General features: G+C 56.6%; 2 protein-coding genes across 3 annotated transcripts in view; one reads left to right on the forward strand and one right to left on the reverse strand.

Moving 5' to 3' along the window:
- NECTIN1 (nectin cell adhesion molecule 1) overlaps positions 1 to 3,964 on the reverse strand; it is a 93,247-nt gene extending 89,283 nt beyond the window's left edge. The window contains exon 1 of one of the 2 annotated variants that reach the window (XM_043579632.1): positions 3,431 to 3,964. In XM_043579632.1, coding sequence (XP_043435567.1) covers positions 3,431 to 3,509 — 79 coding nt within the window. In that variant the 5' untranslated portion in view covers positions 3,510 to 3,964. The remainder of the gene's footprint in view (positions 1 to 3,430) is intronic. The other variant, XM_043579631.1, reaches the window with a different exon arrangement.
- LOC122483920 (translation initiation factor IF-2-like) lies at positions 3,756 to 4,457 on the forward strand. The gene has a single exon (XM_043581470.1). The coding sequence runs from the start codon at positions 3,756 to 3,758 to the stop codon at positions 4,455 to 4,457; it is 702 nt and encodes a 233-aa protein (XP_043437405.1).
- Positions 4,458 to 20,131: the final 15,674 nt, after the last annotated feature.

Here is a 20,131-nt window from a genome sequence, read left to right on the forward strand (position 1 = left end):
ACGGGGGCAGACCCTCTGCCCGTGCCCCCGCCCCGCGCCACCCCCTGCCCCCCCAAGCCTGGCCCACTTGCTCGCTTGCTGAGCCATCGGCACCAGGGTTCTGCTGGCTGGTATGACCGTCCTGGCAGCATTCAACGGGGTCCTGGGTCAGGAAGTGGCTAATGAGTAGGTGGGTTCATTGTGCAAAGCTGAGTGGCTGAGACGGGAACTGGTATCATCATCTTGGCCGGCATCGGGCAACAAGGGACCACCTGTCCCCCTGAGCCACAGATATTCAGGCTCAGAGATGCCTTACGGGCTGCTCGGCCAGGGCTGCGGGGCCCAGGCTCTGCAAGATCTTCTCCTCCCCTCCAGCTCGGACTGTCAGGCCTTGAATCTGATTCTGAGACACTCTCTACAGCGCAGCCTCCAAAGCGGGCACTGAGATTGTTGTTCGCACACGCTGTAATCCCCAGGCCGGCAGAATTGGTTTTGCCATAATGTCCTGCCCAGCAAGCCTGAGCACATCACTGTCTGTGAGAAATGGGGAGAGAGGAAAATAGCCCAGCAGCTCCGACACTCGGAGTTTTGAAGGAAACCACCTTCTGCAGGCTCTGTACAGACTGCAGAGAAGGGATGTGCCGCGGGCCCGACAGGTCTTCCGAGGGTGTGCACGACACCTGGGGTGTGTGTTCTCTTTCCAGACAAAAGGTTTGGGGAAGCCAATTAGGGAGGGTGTGGTGTAGGTGGGACACCGGCTCGGTGCACCTGCTTCTAAGGCAGGTTCTCTGCCTCCTTTCCAGGGCTCCTCCTGTCCCTCTTCGGGGGTGTAGTCCCTATGCTCCCCTGGCCATCTCCTCTGAGTTGACCTGTAGGAACCACAGACTGTTACCTCTGAAGCTTGAGGGCTTTACCACCCAGCCTGGTAAAGGCTGTGTTGTTGAAAACATACTTCTGTGTTTACACGCCAATAGCCAGATTGAGCGTCTTTATTTTATTTTTTTTAGTCAGGGGGCCATCGCACACACTGGGGGCTGCCCCCACCTGCTTCGCCCCAGAGAGACGACCTCTCTTTGCCCTCCATGCTCCCTGACACAGCCCAGGAGAACCCAGAAAAGAGCATCCGGCTGGCAAGTCTCCAGAGAGGAGCAACAGAAAGCACTCAGGAGGGAGCTGGCGAGTGGTGGAAAGTGGGGTGTGGGCAGGCAACTTCTGAGCCCCCCAGCCTCCATCCAGTGTCAGAGGGGCACAACCACACCCGCCCACCTCCCTTTGCAGGGGCACAGGGCACACAGGCGGGTGTGCGAGGGAGCTTGGCCAGCGGGGGGATGAATTCTGGCTGCCCCTGATGCCACCCCGGCCATAACAATGACAGTCGACAGAGGAGGGCTTAAGTGCCTGAGTGGTAGTTCTCTGTCTGCCTCCCACCCCTCAATCTGCAGTTTTGGGGACAGGGGAGTGTCTACACTGAGCCAGGTGAGACTGCCATCTCCCTGACCCCACTTCCTGAGTGGGGTGGAGCAGGGCAGGCTTCCAGCCCCCCAGAGGATGTTAACCACTATGTACCTCAAAGCTGGGGGAAGAGAACAACGAAAGGAGTGGAAAAGGGGGTGAGTCCATTCTTTGCCCCCAAGCCTTTCCACTCTTTGTCCGTTGGGAATGAGGTTAACCCCTGGTGTGCCAGACCAGCTAGAGCTCCCCAAAAGCTCTCCCTTCCCTAGCATCTGGGTGTGGACACTATGCGATTGAAGGGTTCCCAGAAGCTCACCGCACCCCCCTTCCCGTGCTCAGAGAAGTCCTAGGGCCTAAGCTCTGGCTGGCTTCCCAGGAGGTCCGGTGTGAGAGAAAGACCTCTCACTCACCACGACCACCCTGTGGGGGAAGAGGGGGGGGGGTCGACTCAGGCCCCTAGAAATGGATAATGCTGCTTGTGTGCCCTAGAACTCCCACCCCCCACCTAGCAGGGCAGCACCCCACAGGCTGCAGGGGTGGGGGCACCGTGGTCCCGGCCTCCACAAAGTGCTTTTGCTACCATAGGCCATTCAGCCAGATCGGTGGAGCCCTGGCAGTGAGCTGGCGGCAGAAGGGGCATAGAATTGAATGAGGCCAGGTTCCTGCCTTCCAGGGGTACACCCCAGCCCCGGACCTCGGCAGCCAGGCTCGCCCCGGGGTAACAAACTAGCCCGCGAGTCTGCGGCACCGCTGGCGTCTCCAACCGGCCGCTGCCAGCGGCGATCCAGATGTGATATTCTTGCCCCATGCGGAGCTGGTCTCTCCCTACTCCGACCCCTTATCCTAAGGCCAGACCACGTGCTCCAGCCAACCCCCTCCCTCCCCCACAAAATCCCCCATCTAGCCCGGGCGGGAGGTCCTCTCAGGTTTCCTCCTGGAGGGCTGGAGGCACCCCCACCCCCACCCCGACCCCCGCTGGTGTCACCAGCTACCGTGGGAGCCTAGCAGCTTCCCCAGGGACACAAAGGGTTAAACCCAGGCGAGGGGACTCGGTCGGATTTGCCTCCTAAACGCATTTTCCAGTTCATTCCCCAGCACAATACGCCGGGGCCGGTCCCAGCCTCCGCCCCCACCCCACCCGTCAGATGGGCCACCGCGGGCCACCCCAGGGTCGGGCATCGGGTTAACCCCTCGGCCGCCGGCCGCCTCGGGGAAGGACACGCGGGGCAGCCTCGGGAAAGTGGGTCATGCAGCCACCTGGCTGGCACCGAGCCCGCGGCGCTTCCTCCGGGGAGAGCCCCCAAACCCGGCGCGGAGTTCCGAGGCGAAGTCCGGCTCGCGCAAGGCGGGGAGGTTGCGAGCCCGCGCGGCCCGGGCCTCACCCACCGGGATAGGAACCGCAGGTGAGCGAGAAGCTGTCTCTGACGCAGGAGCCGGCTCTCCGCGCCCGCGTGTGGCTGCGTGGGGAGGGAGGGGGCCCGAGCGCGCGGAGCCGTCTGGCGAAGGGGCCGGCGACAGAGACGAAGCCCCCCTGCCATCCTCCAAACCCGCAGCCCACCAGCTCCGAGACTGACGCCCTCCCCCTGGGGCTGTTGTCTCATACCCCGAGACGGCGATTACGGCGATTATTTTGCATTTATGTAACATGCAGTGTTTCCAAACTGCTTCCCGAGCTGAGAGCTGGTTATTAAATAAATAGAACGCGATTACATATTATTATTTTTGTGAAAAACAGAGCGGAGAAAGTGCTTTCTTGCTACACAGAGACGTGCATCCGACTGCCTCCCTGCAGGGCAGGCTGTGAGGCTTCTCATCCTCTCTTTCTCCGCCGTGCCACCCGCACCCCCCTTACCTAAGCCGTGACCCAACTTTTCTGCCTCCTTCTGCTGCCTGTAACCCAGACGTGCCCGCCATCCAGCTCCCAGCCTCGGGAAGGCATTGGATGGTGGCGGGGAAGGGGGTGGGGGGAGAGTGGAAGGCAGAGGAGGAACGCGCTTACCTGGGAGGAAGAATGCGGTCAAGCCGAGAGCGAGTCCCCACCAGCGTCCAGCGGCGCCCGCAAGCCCCATCCGAGCCATCGGGGTCCGGGGGTCCGGCGGTCCGGCGAGAGGCGCCGCGAGGAGAGCGCTCCCCGCGCTCCAGAAACCAGCCCGGAAGACGAAGGCCGATCGCTGCCGGCCGCCGGGCGCTCCGAGGATCCAGGTCAGCCGCAGCCGTCGGCCGGGGCGGGGTGGGCTGGGTGGGATCCGCGCGGCCGCAATCCGGGCCCCGGGCCGCCGGCGGCTCAGAGGCTCGGTGGATGCCCGCCGCAAGTTGCACGAGTCATGCCCCCTTCTCCTCCTCCGCTCTCCTCCCCGTGCCGGTCCCCGCCCTCTTCTTCCACGCAGAGCCGGGCTGGGGAGAGGGACCCACCCCCGGCGCGCCCGGCTGCCCGGCTGCGCGGCGCGGGCTCCCGGCCCCCGGCGCGCTCACACCCTCCCGCTCGGCTCCAACTTGCAGGCGTCCATGGCCGGCCGTCCTCCGAGGGCGGCGGGACGAGCCCAGGCGGCGGGCGGGCGGCGCGGTGGGCTCGGGGCCCAGGCGGCGGGCGGGCGGGCGCGCGGCTCGGCTGCTCGGGCGGTGCGGCTCCGCGCGCGGAGGGCGAGCCGGGTGCGCCGCGCGTCCCCCCCCTCCCCGCGCCGCCGCCGCTCGCGCTGCCGGGTCCCGGCCGATCCGCAACAATGTGGAGCTGCCCGGGCGCCGAGTCGCGCCGCGCTCGCCGCTCTCGCTCTTTCTCTCACTCGCCGAGCTCCAGCCTCTCAGCCGCTCTGCCCGTGATGTCAGACCGAGGGGGAGGGGTTAGCGTTAACTCCCTCCTGGCTCCGACGCGCGGCCCGCCCCCGCCCGGCCCCGGCCCGGCCGCGCGCACCTTCCGGCCCCCGGCGGAGGCGGGTCCCGGGCGAGGGCCGTGGGGTCGGCCGCGGCCCACTGGCTCGGGAGGTGCCCCTTCGGTCGCCTTCCCGCCCGGGCGAGGGCCGGAGGGCTAGCCGCCCTCCTCCTCGCTGACAAAGGGAGGCAGTGACCCCTAGCGGCCGGCGTGGGGGGGAGAAGCCGCTCGGTGGGGGTGGAGTTAAGATGGGGCGGGGGTGGGGGCTGTGGAGGAGCGAGCGTGCAGTATGGAGCCTACTGGATCTGGCGAAGTCCAGCTGAAAGGGCGTCTGCAGGCCCTCTACGCCAGCCTTGGCCCCATTTTACAGATGCGGAAACAAAGGCCCAGAGGAAGGGAAGGCGACTCGCCCAGAGGCACGAGCTTGGACTAGAACCCGAGAGCCAGAGCTCCCCCCACCTCTCCTCTGCATCTCCTGACCGCTGAAGGGAGAGGCAGCTCTGCGGGGACGACCGGAAGCTGCCAGAGAAGTCGGTGGTGGGCATCCGTGGGTGAGATGGGGCCACGGAGGTTTCTGGCCTTTTCTAATCTCCGCCGCTTTTCAGGGGTCTCCTCTCCCGAGACTGAAGCCCCCTCCTCTTCTGAAGTCAGCGGGAAACCGAGCTCTGCTTCCTTTGCCAGAACCTTGGTTTTGAGTGATTTGCAGAAATCCCGCGAAAGTGACCCATCCAGTCAGTGTCCGCGGCAGGGCAGGGACTCGCCAGTCCATCCCGTTCACCACCCACCGCACTGGGGTGTGTCTGGCTTCCTGCCAAGGGGGCTGGACCTTCAGGGCCCTTGGCAGCCAGAAGCCTGCCCTCTGTGCCTTCTCTGTGGACGTCCTACCCTCGTCCTCCACCCTGGGAGTAGGCAGACAGACAGACAGACAGACAGACGGTTTCCCACCAGAAGTTCTCCCCAGATGTTTGACCAGATAATGCTCCCTTTGCCCATTGCTGCCATTTGCCCAGCGGGTAGGGGCCAGAGGAAGCGCCAGTTTCTGATAACGTGTACATACCAGTTCCTGGGTGCAGGAGGGACAGAAGGAGGATGGGCAAGGAGGGCACCATTTTCTCACTTTTTGGGATCTGGCCCTGGAGTGTCTCTTGTTTTCCTGCCGAAGTGGTCTAGTTTGGCACTCACGTGGACGTTTGTGCCCTCGTGTGTATATCTTCTACATTTAACAAATGTAATCGAGCTGTCTTTGTGCCAAGCAGTGTGCCAGGCTTGGGGATATAGAGACCTTGTCATTGCCCTAAAGGCACAACATCTAGTTGGGGGGGGGGGTGGGGGGTGGGCAAAGGGAGAAGACAGATATAGAAACAGATATTGTATTTAAATAAGTATTTAACGTGTGTAGTGTGTCCCAGGGGTGCACACCCAGGATTTGGTGGGTTTTGGAGAAGGTGCTGAGTTCAGTCTGGGGTGGGATGGGGATCAGGAAAGGCTTCTGGGGAGCAGCGACAAGGGCTGGTGAGTCATCTGGTAGACATGTAGTGGAGTGGGGAGGCATTGAGGAGATTGGATTCAAGGTTGGGGGAGGTCCGTGTAAGGAAAGGCACGAAGACCAGCAATAATTGGGGGAGTAGGACCCACGAACTGGTTGTAGCCTGAGCCTAAGACTTGGGGGAGGCCTGTGGGTCTGTGAATGTCTGGGGGACCACCAGGAGGTGGTGGCCCAGTCCGATGGTAGCTACCTCCTCTCTGGCCCGGAAGTACTTTAAGGGCCAGGGCTCAGTTGGTTCATTGCTACGGTCTGAGACTCTGCCTGGCGTATTGTAGGAGACGAATGGATGGGTTTGAGAGGGTCATTCCAGATGCACCAGTACCCACCAGTGCCCTGCACATGTTCTCCCGCCTCTTCATCCTTGGCTAAGGCTTCTCTGATCTGCTCTTAAATGAGCTTCCAGAGAGGGTGTGTCTGGGGGTTGGCATGGCTGTCTGGGGATGGGGTTGGGTGGAAAAGAAGAAGACAAGTAAATGAGATAGTATGTTCATTCATTCATCACCTTTAAACAGACCCTGAAATATGCAAAGCACCAAATAGGTGCCTTGTGTGTGTGTGTGTGTGTGTGTGTGTGTGTGTGTACTGGGTTACAGGGGACAGATAAGAGAGCCAGGGGAGGCACAGAGGAAAATACGATAGAGATTGTTTACTCAGAGAGTAAACAGATGTCTTTTCGAGTGTCTACTGTGCTAGGGACTGACGGGACGAAAGTGCACAGCCAAGGCCTTAACTCAAATAAGTATATTATAGCATGGAAGCTGGTCACGGCCGAAGACCGCCCCCCAAACACGGCCACCTAGAGGGAGGAGTGAGTGCTTGTCATTGTGGAGAACAGGGAAGGCTTCTGGAAGAGGTGTCCTTTGGTTGAGGCTCCGAAAGGTGGATCAGATTTGGACCAAGGGGGACCGAGGAGAGAACTTTGGTGGAGGGAACAGCTTGTACGAGCACATGGAGGTGGGAGAGGTTGGGGCCCTGTGGGGGAACGACCGACAGTGCAGTTTTGTTTGTTTGTTTGGGGTTTTTTTTGTTTGTTTGTTTTTTTGTTGTTTTGCTTTTTATGTTTTCTTTTTTTTTTTTTTTTTTTGCATTCTGGGGATGTGTAAGAGAAAGGGACAGAAAATTGTAGCCAGATTTCAAAAGGTCTGAAAGGGCTCCTTCGGTGGCAGGAAGGAGCACAGGACCACGTGGTAGGAGGCTAGACTCTGGTCCCTCCTCTTAAGCTGGAAGCCCAGGAGTCATCGACTGCTGCTGCTTTGTCTTCAACCAGCATATTCTAATCCAAAAGCAAACACTGTTCATTCTACCTCCAGCATTATCTTAAGTCTAAGTGACTTTGCTCCATTTCTACTGTTAGCACACTATCCACGTGCTCGTCAGCAGTATAGACAGTGCACCCCGAGGGGAGGGAGTAAGATGGTCCAGCCCATGGGACGCTGGAGTTAGACTGCCTGGATTTGAGTCCTTAACCCCCTGCCCTGCCATGCAGTAGCTGTGTGCCCTTGGGCAAGTGACTTCACCTCTCTGGGCCCGGGTTCCTCCCCTGTAAAATGAGTTGGAAATACTAGCACCTACTTCCCGGACTTGTTGTGAGGATCAGACGGGTTGGACAACACGAAGTCCCTGGAACAGTGTCTGGGACACATAAAGAACAGTGTGTGTTAGCCGTGAGTGTAACCGGAATCTCTCTCCCCACACCAGTTTGGCTCTTCTCTGCCCTGGTGCTAGAGGGATACGTGAATTGTTAAAACGTTGATTTTCAAGTGATTTGGAATCTACGGAAGAGTGGCAAAGGTGGAACAGAGTTTCCGGGTGTCCTTCATCCAGCTTCCTTTCATGTTGATACCTGATGCGCCCATGGTGTGTTTGTTGAAACCAGGAAATTAGCATTGGCATAATACTATTAGCTACAGAATTTGTCTGGATTTCTCAGTTTTCTACTAATGTCTGCTCGGTGTGCCAGGCTCCAATCCACAGTTCTACACTGCATTTAGTTTTTGTTTTTTAGGTTTATTTATTTGGAGAGAGAGCAAGCGGGGGAGGGGCAGAGAGAGAGGGAGAGAGAGAGAGAGAGAGAGAGACAGAGAGAGAATCCCAAGCCAGTTCCACACCGTCAGGGCAGAGACCCACGTGGGGCTTGAAACGTGAGATCATGACCTGAGCCAAAGTCAGATGCTTAACCGACTGAGCCACCCAGGCGCCCCAATACGACATTGCATTTAGCAGTGGATTGTGTTCTAATGCAAATGAGCAGGACCCCACACGAGAGACCCCTTCCTTGGCCTGCCAGCCCCGGAGGCCTGTGTCAAATTCTCTTCAAGGCCTATGGGGCCTCATGTTTCCTCCGCCCAGTCTTACCCAGTTCCAGGGCTTTGAGTAGGAGACGCTGGGCTTTCCTAAAGTTTCTTGAGGCCATCTAGTTCGCCTCCTTGGCCTTCACTCATCTGCACCAATGCTCTTCGTCTTCCTTTCGGCCAGCCACTTATCTCACGGCTCAGTTTACATGTGTCATTTCCCCAGAATGGTCCACTCTACCCTTTAGACCAGGCGAGTCCCCTTCTATATGTTCTCACAGCTCCCTCGCATGCTTGTAACCCTTCAGCAAGTTGTTTATAATACGTGATTCTTTCCCCACTGGGCTCTCAGCCTCTCCAGGGCAGACCTTGTGGGTCTCGTCTGCTCTCTCCCTAGCATCCGGAATGTGCCCGCCACTTGGTCCGCACTCAGCGAAAACGTGTTGCTTGACGAACTCACACCCTGTGCCACTTGCTAGCAGTTGCTTCTCCTTTCTGGGCTTCCGTTGTCTTCTCTGCAGCCTGAGGAATAGAATTTGTTCAGTGGTTTTCCAACGGCGCTTTGAAAGCCCTACATTTTCCTGGGTTCCCCGCTCCCTGCTTCAGTTAGGAGCCATGTTTAAAGAGCGCGTTGTTTACGCTCTTTAAACATGGGGCTTTTTGAGGAAGTTTCTTCCTAATGGATTCTGCTGCTTAAAACGTTTGACCCCCCCAACCCGACATATTATTGCATTATGTATTCTGTATCACATAGACGGTTGACTCTTGAACAACGCAGAGGTTAGGGGCACCAGCTTCCCGCACAGTTGAAAATCTGCATATGACTTTTGACTTCCCTCAAACTTAACTACTAACAGCCTACTGCTAAGACCGGAAGGCTTATTAATAACATAAGCAGTCGGTTAACACATTTTGTATATTCTACGTATTATATACTGTATTCTTACGATAAAGTGAACTAGGGGAATGAAAGCGTTATTAAGAAAATCATGGGGCGCCTGGGTGGCTCCGTCGGTTAAGTGCCAGTCGGTTGGCTCAGGTCACGATCTCGCGGTTCGTGGGTTTGAGCCCCGCATTGGGATCTGTGCTGACACCTCGGAGCCTGGAATCTGCTTCGGATTCTGTGTCTCCCTCTCTCTCTGCCCCTCCCCTGCTCACGCTCTGTCTCTCTCTCTCTCAAAAAAAGAAAAAAGAAAAAGAAAAAAATCGTAAGGAAGAGGAAATACATTTGTAGCACTGGACTGTATTTACTGCAAAAAAAAAAAAAAAAAAAAAAGCCACGTGTAAGTGGACCCGTGTAGTTCAAACACGTATTTTTTCCAAGGGTTAACTGTAGTCGCATTATTTTAGAACTCCTTGATTTATTTTTTCTGCAGGCAGCAGTGAGCCATGGAAGGTCTCTGAGCAGAGAAGCACTTATTGGGGGCTGCCGGGACTGTGGTTCAGGAGATGAATCTGGCAATATCACGGGCACGATGGTCAGAGGCGGACTGGTCAGTGAGGGAGGAGGGGAGTGTGGAGACAGGGTTGTCATGGAAGCCAAGCGAGGAGAGAATTTATTGGAGGAGGAGGTGGCCAGTAGTGTCTGATGTTGCAGAAAGCAGGTAGGGCTCAGAAGGGGGTCTTTGGAAACAGGGGCAGAACACCAGTGGCCCGTTGGAGTCATGGTGATGGCAGAGTCGGGGCAGAAGCAAATGGAAGGTGAGCCAGCAGAAGCAGCAGGCGTCCACCCCGCTCCTGAGAAGTTTGGTAGTGGTCGGAATGAGCAAAATGGCTCAGAAGCTTGGAGAGACTTGGCGCGACAGAGACCAGGGGGCTTATGTTCCCCTCTTTGTTGGGGAATCAGAAGCTACTCTGAGCCACTCGCAGGCAGTGAGAAAAGAGCTAGTGAACAGCGAGATCTGGGAAACAGGTGTAAGTTGTGAAAAAGGGTGCACTTCATGGAGTGGGCCCTGGACGAGGCACGGGTGGTGGCGCCTGGGTGGAGGAGGGATCAGCCTTAGAAAAGAAGGGACTTCTCTTCTTCTGAGCCTGGAGGGAATGCGAAGAGGGCAGTGAAGACGGAAGTTTTGGGGTGGCGATCGGGGAAGTGAAGGATAAGGTCGTTGCAGTGGGGGAGGAGATGGAGCTACCTGCCCAGAGACGAGAGAGGTGGCTTCAGACCTCACAAAGGAGAAGGGCCAGAGGAGGGGGAAGGGAGGTGTGTGTGGTTAGCGATCTTCCAAAACCCGAAGGGAAAAGGAACAAGCGTGGTCTGCGTGCCTTCGTAGAGAAGAATCAGGACCAGTGGGCATATGTGGGGGGGGGGAGTAGATTTTGGTTTCGTCTGGGAAGACTGTTTAGGGAACTGAAAATGGAATGAATTCCCTGTCTCTTTTCCCACTCAGGCCTCAGGTCCCCCTTGCTGTATGCGGGATCCTTGCCCCGGGGTGGAGAGTGGCCCATATGAATTCCATGTTCTCTCCTGGCTCTGAGACTGATGGCCGCAGGAATAACACTCAAAGGACGGGCACGTGAATTCACCTGTCTCACCAACCCCGTGTCTGGGGCCAGTGATCACACAGAGATCAGCTCCGAGGAAGGTGCCATCACCAGGAAACTGTCCCAAGGTCCCCCGCCCACCCCCCCTCAGCCTCCACAGGCTCTTTCATAGAGACAGCTGTTGGGCTTGGAAAAGACCCAAAGTCAACACAATAATGACTTCCCCTCCCGGCCATATTCCAGGCCCCTCTGTGTCATTTAGTAATTGGCTAATAAAGCTCACTTTGATGTGAGGGGAGCCCTCTTAAGAAGTCCCCAAGATTCCCCAATACCCCAAAATCTGTTGACAGAAGATAAGCTTGAACATATATTAGAATGGTATGCCGAATGGGGCTCACCCTTTCCTGTGACCCTGGTCCCGGGTCTAGGGTCAATGGAGGCTGAGGGCAAGGGGAGAGGAGAGGAGGAGGGGAACCCCGTAGAGGAAGTATGGCTAAGCCCTAGCCAGCCCCAGAGAGGACCCACTGGTGTGGGTGCCCCCTTCCCTAACCTGACAGGCCAACCTCACCCCAGGCAGTGGGAAACCACAGCACCTAATTACTGTTATCACCACCTTGGTAGCTGTGGTGATTATGATGGTGCCTGTGTATCCCACAGTGCTTAGAAACGTTTAATTATTGTTATTCTCACAGAGATCGTTGCAGAGCCTCCCTATTGCCACGGCTGCCATTGCTCTTGGGGACGACGGATCAGCTGAACACAGCTCTGCCCCAGGTACAATGACGACCAGGTCAGAGCAGTACCAAGATGGCTGACAGGCAGCCAGCCTCTCCCTTGTGGGCCATGCTGTCCCAGGGATCTCCACGCCTTGGGGAGCGAGAGCTCTGAGCGATGATAGAAGGCCCCAGTTTCACCTCGAACCACCCAATTCTCCAGAAGGAAAGGGCCCAGAAGGCAAATTGGTCTACACCCTGGCTCTGGTTAGAAGGCCCTCAGTGCATTGCTGTGAATCACCATGTCCAAAGTCCTAGGGGATTCTATTTATTTTGAGACAGAAAGAGAGAGAGAGAGAGAGAGAGAGAGAGAGAGAGAGACCCCAAAGGATTCTAGATGTGAGTGGAGGCACCATTTCTGATTTGGGAATACCTAAAACTCAACAGCGGTACGAAGAAGAAGCTTCTGCTGAGGACCTGCATGGGTCAGGGAGCTTCGACCAAGACACGGGAAGGGGCTGAGAAGGTTTCCACCTGCAGCATAGGGGTGGATGGGGAAGGCCAGAGGGAGGAGAGCAAGGACGAAGACCCTCGGCCTCCCACCCACACTCCCTTTTCTTCGCTGGTGCCTTCAGATGGGGGGCGGGTGGGGGTTGTGGTCAGGATAATGATCAGGATGTACTAGTTGTCTAGAGGAACCAGATTTTTTTATTTTTTATTTTTTTGAGAGCCATGTGGAAGTCAAGAAGTGGACTTGATCTTAAGGGAGGAACAGAGATCCTGGGTCAACCCAAGCCTCGTAGAGAAAGCGCGTGGTGGACATTCGCCCTGGGAGCCGGGGGATGAGACTGTTTGTTCTTCTCCGGAGCACTGTGGAGTGTGGCTCTTGACCTCTTTGGGCCTCAGACCTCTTCAGGATCCGGCAGAAGCTGTCTCCCTCTGCCCTGCCGGCCGCACACATGCACAGGACAGCGTTTACGCGGCAGCCCCTCAGAAGCCCAGCCGGGCCCTGCGTTAGGAAGGAGTCCTTCAGGAAGGGGACAGCCCTGAGCCCAGGCTCCCTGGTATCTGGGCTAATGAGGGATGTTAATGACACGGAGGGTCCAGAATGAGGAAAATCGAAACCAGATTTCTATCGCGTGAGCTAAAAAGAAGCACGACACACGTCCCGCGTTGCAATTTTGTAAAAAAGATACACCGGTAAAGAGAGAACGGTGAAGGCCGCGTGGAGAAATGAAAACGATTTGCAGGTAAAGTGGTGTTTTTTTTTTTTTAATTTTAAAATTTACTTTAACGTCATTATAAAGTTATTTTATGCTAGATTTACTTTTTTTTTTTTCTTTCTGTATCAGGTACAGTGCTTTTCCTCCAGAAATGAGGTTCTGAATTATATTTGATTTAGGTTAATATTAATGCCCTGTATTCCTTGAGTACATGCTTCTGGGCACAGCTCCTCCAGGAGCGTGTCAAGTGGCCTGGATGTGACATCCGAAGGGAAGACAATGCCCACGCGAAGTCACTGAACTTGGAGGAGGCCTGGGAGGCAGCTGAGCAGGGAGGGGTGTGTGTATGATTCAGAGTCAGGAGTCCCAGGTTTGCGTCCTGGATCTGCCACTTGAGGACCGTGGACAAGAAGGGGGACGAACTGTCCCAGTTTTCCCGGGACCGAAGGGGTTTCCCAGGACATGGGGCTCTCGGTGCTACCACGGGGAAAGTTCTGGGCAAACCGGAGGATGGTCATCCTGTTCACGAGCCCTTTACCTCTCTGCGTCTCAGTTTGCGCATTCGTAAGATCGTGTCGTTGACTTCCATTTGTAGAAGTCGGGGATGGGGATTATTGCCGTTAAGATGGGATGAAGGAGAGGGAGTGGGGAGAGGGCGCAGTTCTCCTCAGCCCGGAGATCTGAGACACCCACAGCCGTACAGATGCACGCTGTGATGTAACATGGGGAACTCAAGGGAGCCACTCCCTCACAAAAGGCTTTAGCAGCGATTCGTTGACAAGTATTTATGGACCACCTATGACCGGGAACCACGCTAAGCGTTGGAATAAAGCCATGAACCACTAAGGCATGCTCTGCCCCTTCCCGGGGCCCGAGTCGATGGGAGAAGAGAGGGCGAATAAGGAAGCGGGATACTAGGGGAATCTAGGGGCCTACAGGAATGTCGGGGGTGTGGGGACTCTTCCCTAATCCGGGGGGGGGGGTCAGAAAGGGCGAGGGAAGCATTCCTGTGGAGGTGAGCTGAACCTCGTGGGAGCCAGGACTGGCCAGCCAGGGATGTTGCATGGAGAAATCAGACAGGGGAAAGGCAGCGAAAAGACCCACGGGTCCCAGCGCATCTTAGGACCGCGAGTAGTCCAGTCTGCCTGGTGCGGTGCAAGGAGGGGTGGGGGGAGAAGGGGCTGGGAGGTATGTGCCAGGTGTGGGCCTTGTGCGCTGCCTGAGGGAGTTTGGACTTAACCCCGAGAGCAGCGATGAGCCACGGTGGGGGTGCAGCAGAGCAAGGATGTTTCACTCCTGGCCACTGGGCAGCCACGACCGGTATTATGCTAAGGTGGTAGTCTCGGGCCGGGCCCTGGGTTCAGCTTGTTAGAGCCAGGTCGTCTGGACCTAAAGGTGCCAGCTCTGTCTGTCCTGCTCCCAGGGCCCCTGAGCCCGACCCATCTGCTGAGCACTCCGGCGGCTCCAAGTCTGGTGTCGTCAATCTGTGCCGTTCCCCGGCAGGGGCCCTGCTGCCTGGCACAGAGTGTGGCTCCAGAGAGCAGAGTGGCGCCCCCCTCCCAAGCAGGCTGCTGTCACCACAATGTGTGTGTGGGCTTGACGGCTGCGTGGCAGCGAGCTCGGGGCAAGCAGGGGGCTCACGTAGCCCAGGCAGCTGATAAATAACGAACAATTACACCAATCCGTCCGGGAACAGGGAGGTGGGTGTGCACCCGTGTGCACGCGCGTGCAGACACGTGCATGCGCACATACGCTCAGATTCACTGACATTTAGGCCCACACCATCACTGACCCCCGGGCAAGCACACGGAGGGATTCCCCGCTGCCGGTATGACACGAATAGTCACACGTTCCATTGCATTCCTCCAGCACTGACACGCGTATGTTGCAAATGCTCTGCACACCTATGCGGACGCACACCCCTGTATCAAGTGCTTAGCACAATGCCCGGCACTCAAGATTATTATGTTATTATGTATCAACGTGGTATTCTATGAAGATACTGGAATGTGTGCACATGTCCCCATATTCTCATAGACACCTATGCCTTGCCCCATACATTCCTGTATTTTTAAAAAAATGTTCTTAAAGTTTGTTTATTTAATTTGAGACAGAGACAGAGCATGGTGAGCAGGGGAGGGGTGAGAGAGAATCCCAAGCAGGCAGATGAGGGGCTCGAACCCACAAACCGCAAGATCATGACCTTAGCCGAAACCAAGAGTCAGACGCTTAACCAACTGAGCCACCCAGGCGTCCCTGCCCCATACGCTCCTTTAAATGCAGGTGCAGGGGCGCCTGGGTGGCTCAGTCGGTTAAGCGTCCCACTTCGGCTCAGGTCATGATCTCGCGGTTCGTGAGTTGGAGCCCCTGCATCTGGCTCTGTGTTAACAGCTCAGAGCCTAGGGCCCCTTCAGATTCTGTGTCTCCCTCTCTCTCTCTCTGCCCGGCTCCCACTCATGCTCTGTCTCTCTCCTTCAAAAATAAATAAACATTAAAAAAAAAAAAGGCAGGTGCAAACACTAGAACTCCATCCTTCCACAACACAGGTACATACACTCCCGTGTGCAAAAACAGGCTTTACTCTCAAAGATGTACAGGTTGCTATCATTTGCTCTCCCAGCCGCACCTACACAAAATCACAACAGCAATAATAATAATAGCAAAACCGGCTTGGGTGATTGCTTTATATTTTTCAAAGGGTTTTCAAGCCTATAATCTCATTTGATTCTCACAGTGGCCTGGTGAGGCGGGTGGGTGGAGCAGGCTTTATTACCCCAGGTTTATGGTTGAAGAAGCAGAAGCCAGGAGAGGTGAAATACACCATCTGGGAGGCGGCCTGGAACCCAGATCTGACTTCTCCGCGGCGAGCTTCCACGGGGGGGCCCCCAGGCCTGTTTGACAACTTCCAGCTCGCACTGTGGAAAGCAGCGAGCGGGGCACTGGCTTGCTGCTGGATTCTGGATTCCTGGTCAAAACATTTCCCCGAGTCAACCCTGGCTGAGAAGTGGGAATTGGAGGCTGATAAAGGGAAACCGCCATCATTAGGAATCCCATAAAGTCTCATTTACAACTCCAGTCAGATGAAAGGAGCAATTGACTGCGTTGGAGGGAAAAGCAAATACCGAGCTCCTCGAGGACGAGGACGGTGGCCTCAGACAGCTGATCCTGGGGAGGGCACGGAGGTCCTGGGGTGGGCGGAGCCTGTCCCATCTGGGCGCTCCCCTACTCTGTGCACTTCCTCTCCCCTCTGTCTGGGCTGGCCTCGGGGGTCCTTGAGCTCTGGTTCTTGGAGAAGGGGACAAAAGGACAATAAAAGGTCTCTCCCTCCCCCAGAGCCCCTCTCCCCCACGCCACTGGAGAAGCCTCCCTCTTTTGCTCAGTCTTGAGCCTTCGGGGCATCCAGCACCGTGCCTTCTATTGGCTGGGGCAGAAAGGCGGAACAGGCTGCCAGTCCCCTTACACCTGGCCTGCCACAGCCACGGGGGCCAGGCCCTTAGGCTTGAGATCCAATTACTTGGAAAGGTGACAAAGACAGTTTTCTTCAAAGGCCTGGGCTCTGTGGGGAGGTGGCCTGATGGTAAAAGGACAACCAGTGTGATCATCCTTCTTTGCTTCTGCCGCTGTCGCTTCACTCTGGTTTCATCATCACTGGCGCCTCAGTTTCTGCGTCTGCAAAATGGGGATATTAAGACCACCCTTACACTGCTGTGGTGAGGGCCAGATGAGATGGGGTGCATAAAGCCCCCCGCACGGTGCCTGGTGCGCCGCTGGGCTCCATGGTGTCAGTCTCCCGGGGAGGGCCTCCGCGGCCAGGACTGGAGGGGTGGTGTGGCAAGAGGCGCTCCCCCAGCCTCCTGGGTGTGCCGGCTCTGGCTGGGAGGGAGGGAGGGAGGGGCAGGGAGGGGACATCTGTTTGACACTCTTGTCAGCATCCGTTACCTGGTGTGTATTTTCCCAGGAGCTGATTACATTACAGCATGTGTTGATAAACATTGGGAGTCGGAGCGGAGTGGAAACTGAGCGGAATGTTAAGCGGGTGGAGGTTTGGTCAGGAGATGCTGAGAAAGGGCTGGCTGTGAAGAATGGGAGGTGGTGATGGGGGGGGGGGCGGCAATCTGGTGACTTTTTAGCCTGCCCCGCCCCTTTCTCGTTCTCTCGCTCCCCTTCTGTGTTCCCTGCCTCGGCTTCCAGCAGGGCATCCAGACAGGGTCCCAGAGGCAGTGCTTTATAGAAGAGGTGTGGGATTTGGACCCAGGCAGTTGTGGGTTCGAAGCCCAGCTCTGCCACAGGCTGGCTCTTGGCACCCCGGGCTAGTCCCTTAACTTCCCCAAGCTCAATCTTTTCCTCTGTAAAGTGGGCTTAACCTACACTCCACAGAGTGAAGATTGAGAAGTGAGGACAAGAGACACCCCAGCCCTGAGTTTGCTTCGGATGTTAGGCAACTTTTTCTTAAGTCTACTTTGGACCAAGGGGAAGGGGGCCCGTGTCTTCCATAGGACAACTTCCCCACCTCTGACCCTGGTTAGGACTGGTCAGGTGACCCGGGGTGACTGGAAGATTCCACCCTAAATCTTTATATACCTGTGTACTTAACAACAGCTGCAGTTAGTTAATTATTTGTTTAGTTATCTCCCTGATGTCTTTCTCCCTCACTGGTCCACAAACTCTCTGAGGGCAGGGATTGTCACCTGGTCACAAGTGAATGCTCAGAGCCTCGGTGGGTGCCTGGCACCAGAAGGAATGGGCGATTCTCATCCGTCCCATTGGTTCGTAGCAGAATGTCAAGGTAACCCCTCTCAGAGGTCTGTGGTGCCTTATTCTGTGGTTGTTTCTAGACGGAAAGCACTGGCTGTACTTCTCACTTGGCCTTTGTAATAACTTTTCCCGTGGGTATCTCTTGTCGCTGAGGCTGTGTGAGCTTCCCCAGGACTGGGGTGTTTAGACTTTTAAGATTCAAGAGGACAGGCAACTGAGTGCGGCAGAAATCCCACAGACGCGTCTCAATGGAGGATGCTGCTCCTATCCCCCTCCCCCACCCCTGCGGGTCCCTGCCTCGACACCTGCCACTCCAGCCCACTTCCAGGTGCCCCACGCCGCCTGGCGCCTCCGAGGCTGCTGGGGCTGCCTCCGACGCGGGTCGGAGGAGCACGACTGCCCAGCGCCACCTAGCGGGCGCGGGGCCGGGGGAGAGCGCGTCCGGGTCTTCCCAGGCCTGCGGGAGAGCGACCGCCCCCCAGCGCAGAGGAGGGAGGCCAGGGCCACCGCCCCACTAGACCCCTTTCTCTACGTCCAGAGAGTGCAGGCCCTCCGGGGAAGCGCGCTCGTCCCAGGTTCCGGGGAGCCCTGGCCCCGACGGCAGCAGTTGGGGTCCTGCGCGTCCTGCCGTCCTCAGGACGGCCTTCCACCCCTCCCCCCGCACTTCGCGTCGTCGTTCCCGTCTTTCCGCAGCCACAAAGAGGCCATTGATTGGGAAGAGTAGCCGGGTTGTGGTAGAAAAGCTGGAGGGGACGCGCGCGCGGACACACACACACACACACACACACACACACACGCGCGCGCGCGCGCGCCCTGGCTCCTGCAGCGCCCAGCACTCTTGCTGGGGGCGGGGGTGGGGGCCGCGGCGGCATGGGGCTGGACGACAGGGCCCGGGGAGAGCTCTGCGCCTCGCCCACTTCTCCTTCTCTGCCCTCTGTGGTCCTCCCCCCCCCTCCCCCCCCCATCGCACCTCATTTCTGCACCCACGATCCACCTCTGGACGAATCCGCAGCGAATGGTTCATCCCCAGAGGCTGGCCTAGCTCTCCATCCTCCCCATCGGCCCCCCAGATGTGGTCTCCTCTCCCAGCAAAGATGTTCGGGGCACTTAGGGGCCCTTTTTAATACCAGGCGAAGCCAGTATTGTTAGGAACCAGGAACCGCTGTCGCTGCTGCTGCGAAGACAAATAACATGCAGTAATGCATCCCGGGCTGATAGGAAGGTTTGACCATGCTGCCGCTCTGGTTTATCAGCACTCGGTCCTCTCTGTAGAATGGCTAATAGAGGGCACGCAGCACCTAGAGGAAGTGTTGGGGGCGGGGGGGGGGGGGGGACGGGGGATGTGCCAGGCGGGGTGGGAGACCGGAGAGGGCAGGGGCAGGAATAGTTCTGGAGCAAGGATTCCCTGAGTCTCCCTTCTTATCCTACTCCTCGAGGGCGGAACTACGTTTGAGCCTTGGCGTGAGGCAGGACTTCTGACCCTTCTACAAACTCCTGCTTTATCAACGTCTGTGAAAAGGAAACCGCCTCCGAATTCTGGGCGCCTTGACCCTTTAGAGGCCAGGGCTGTCCCAGGTTCCCTACCTTGCGAGGCTCCTGGTCCCTGCCCCCATCCTGTCTTAGAGCTGGGTGCAGTGGAGATGGGGAGGGGGGGGGATGCTGGCAGTTGGTGCCTGGAAATACAGAACTGGGAGTGGCAGGAAACAGGCTCCTTGAAATCCCACTTGGTGCCTCCCTCAAAGCTTCTGCTTGCCACCTGGATACCTGTGTGCACACAGGAATTGGCTGGGTGCTGGGGGAGGGGCTGGCTGGGGGTGCTGGCTTGCCTGCTTTGAAACACTCCTTCCTAGTCCTCAAAGCTGATGTGGAGGCTGTGCCCTTGTATGTGTGCCCCCATTTGTTGGCGAGGCTGTGCCCACACGGGTGCCTAGAGATGTGGGTTTTTTTCACATATTCACAGTCTATCTGGGTTTGAAGGGACTTTGGAAGAGCTCACTCTCTGCCCCACCCCCTGCCCCATTCTGCCCCAACTATGCCGAGTGCTCATCTGTATTCTGCTTGATTGCTCCCACTGACAGGGAGCTCACTACTCTCCAAGGCAGTCCATCCCTGCTCTGGCAGTTGGAATACTGAGATGGAGACTCTGCCAGGCAGCCTAGACAATGTCCTTTCCCACCCCCACCCCTGACTGCAGGAAAACAGGACCAGGACAAGGTGTCAAGAGACAGCAACCCAATATATTTACAGCCAGTGTTTACTGAGTGCTGGCTATCAGCCAGGCCCTGTGCTAAGTATTGCACATATATTGACTCTCCTAATCTTCATGAAAATCTATGAAGTTACGTCTGTTGTTACCTAATTGTATGGAAGAGGAACCTGAGGCCCAGAGTAGTTAAGGCACTTGCCTGAAATCTCATAGCCAAGAAGTCGGAAAACCAGGTCTCAAAACCAGAAAGTCTGGTTCTGCCTGAGCTTAATCACCATATTATAATGGTAGGCACCACCCAGAGAGAGAGAGAGAGAGAGAGAGAGAGAGAGAGAGAGAGAAAATGTGTGTGTGTGTGTGTGTGTGTGTGTGTGTGTGTGTATGTATCTTCACCTTCATTTCAGGTTTAGCAGTATTAGAGGTTCGAGGTAATCCTGGACAAGAAATTAAGGCATCAAGAATTGCCTCTTTCTTTCTTTCTTTCTTTCTTTCTTTCTTTCTTTCTTTCTTTCTTTCTTTCTTTCTCTCTCTCTCTCTCTCTCAATGGTTATTCGTCTTAGAGAGAGAGAGAGGGGGGGGGAGGGGCAGAGAGAGAGGGAGACAGAAGATCTGAAACAGG

The sequence above is a fragment of the Prionailurus bengalensis genome, chromosome D1, assembly GCF_016509475.1.
Source record: "Prionailurus bengalensis isolate Pbe53 chromosome D1, Fcat_Pben_1.1_paternal_pri, whole genome shotgun sequence".
NCBI classification, from domain to species: domain Eukaryota; kingdom Metazoa; phylum Chordata; class Mammalia; order Carnivora; family Felidae; genus Prionailurus; species Prionailurus bengalensis.

What these genes read in the sequence shown, in the direction of transcription:
- LOC122483920 (XM_043581470.1), top strand. Translation starts at nt 3,756, where the DNA reads ATGCCCCCTTCTCCTCCTCCGCTCTCCTCCCCGTGCCGGTCCCCGCCC.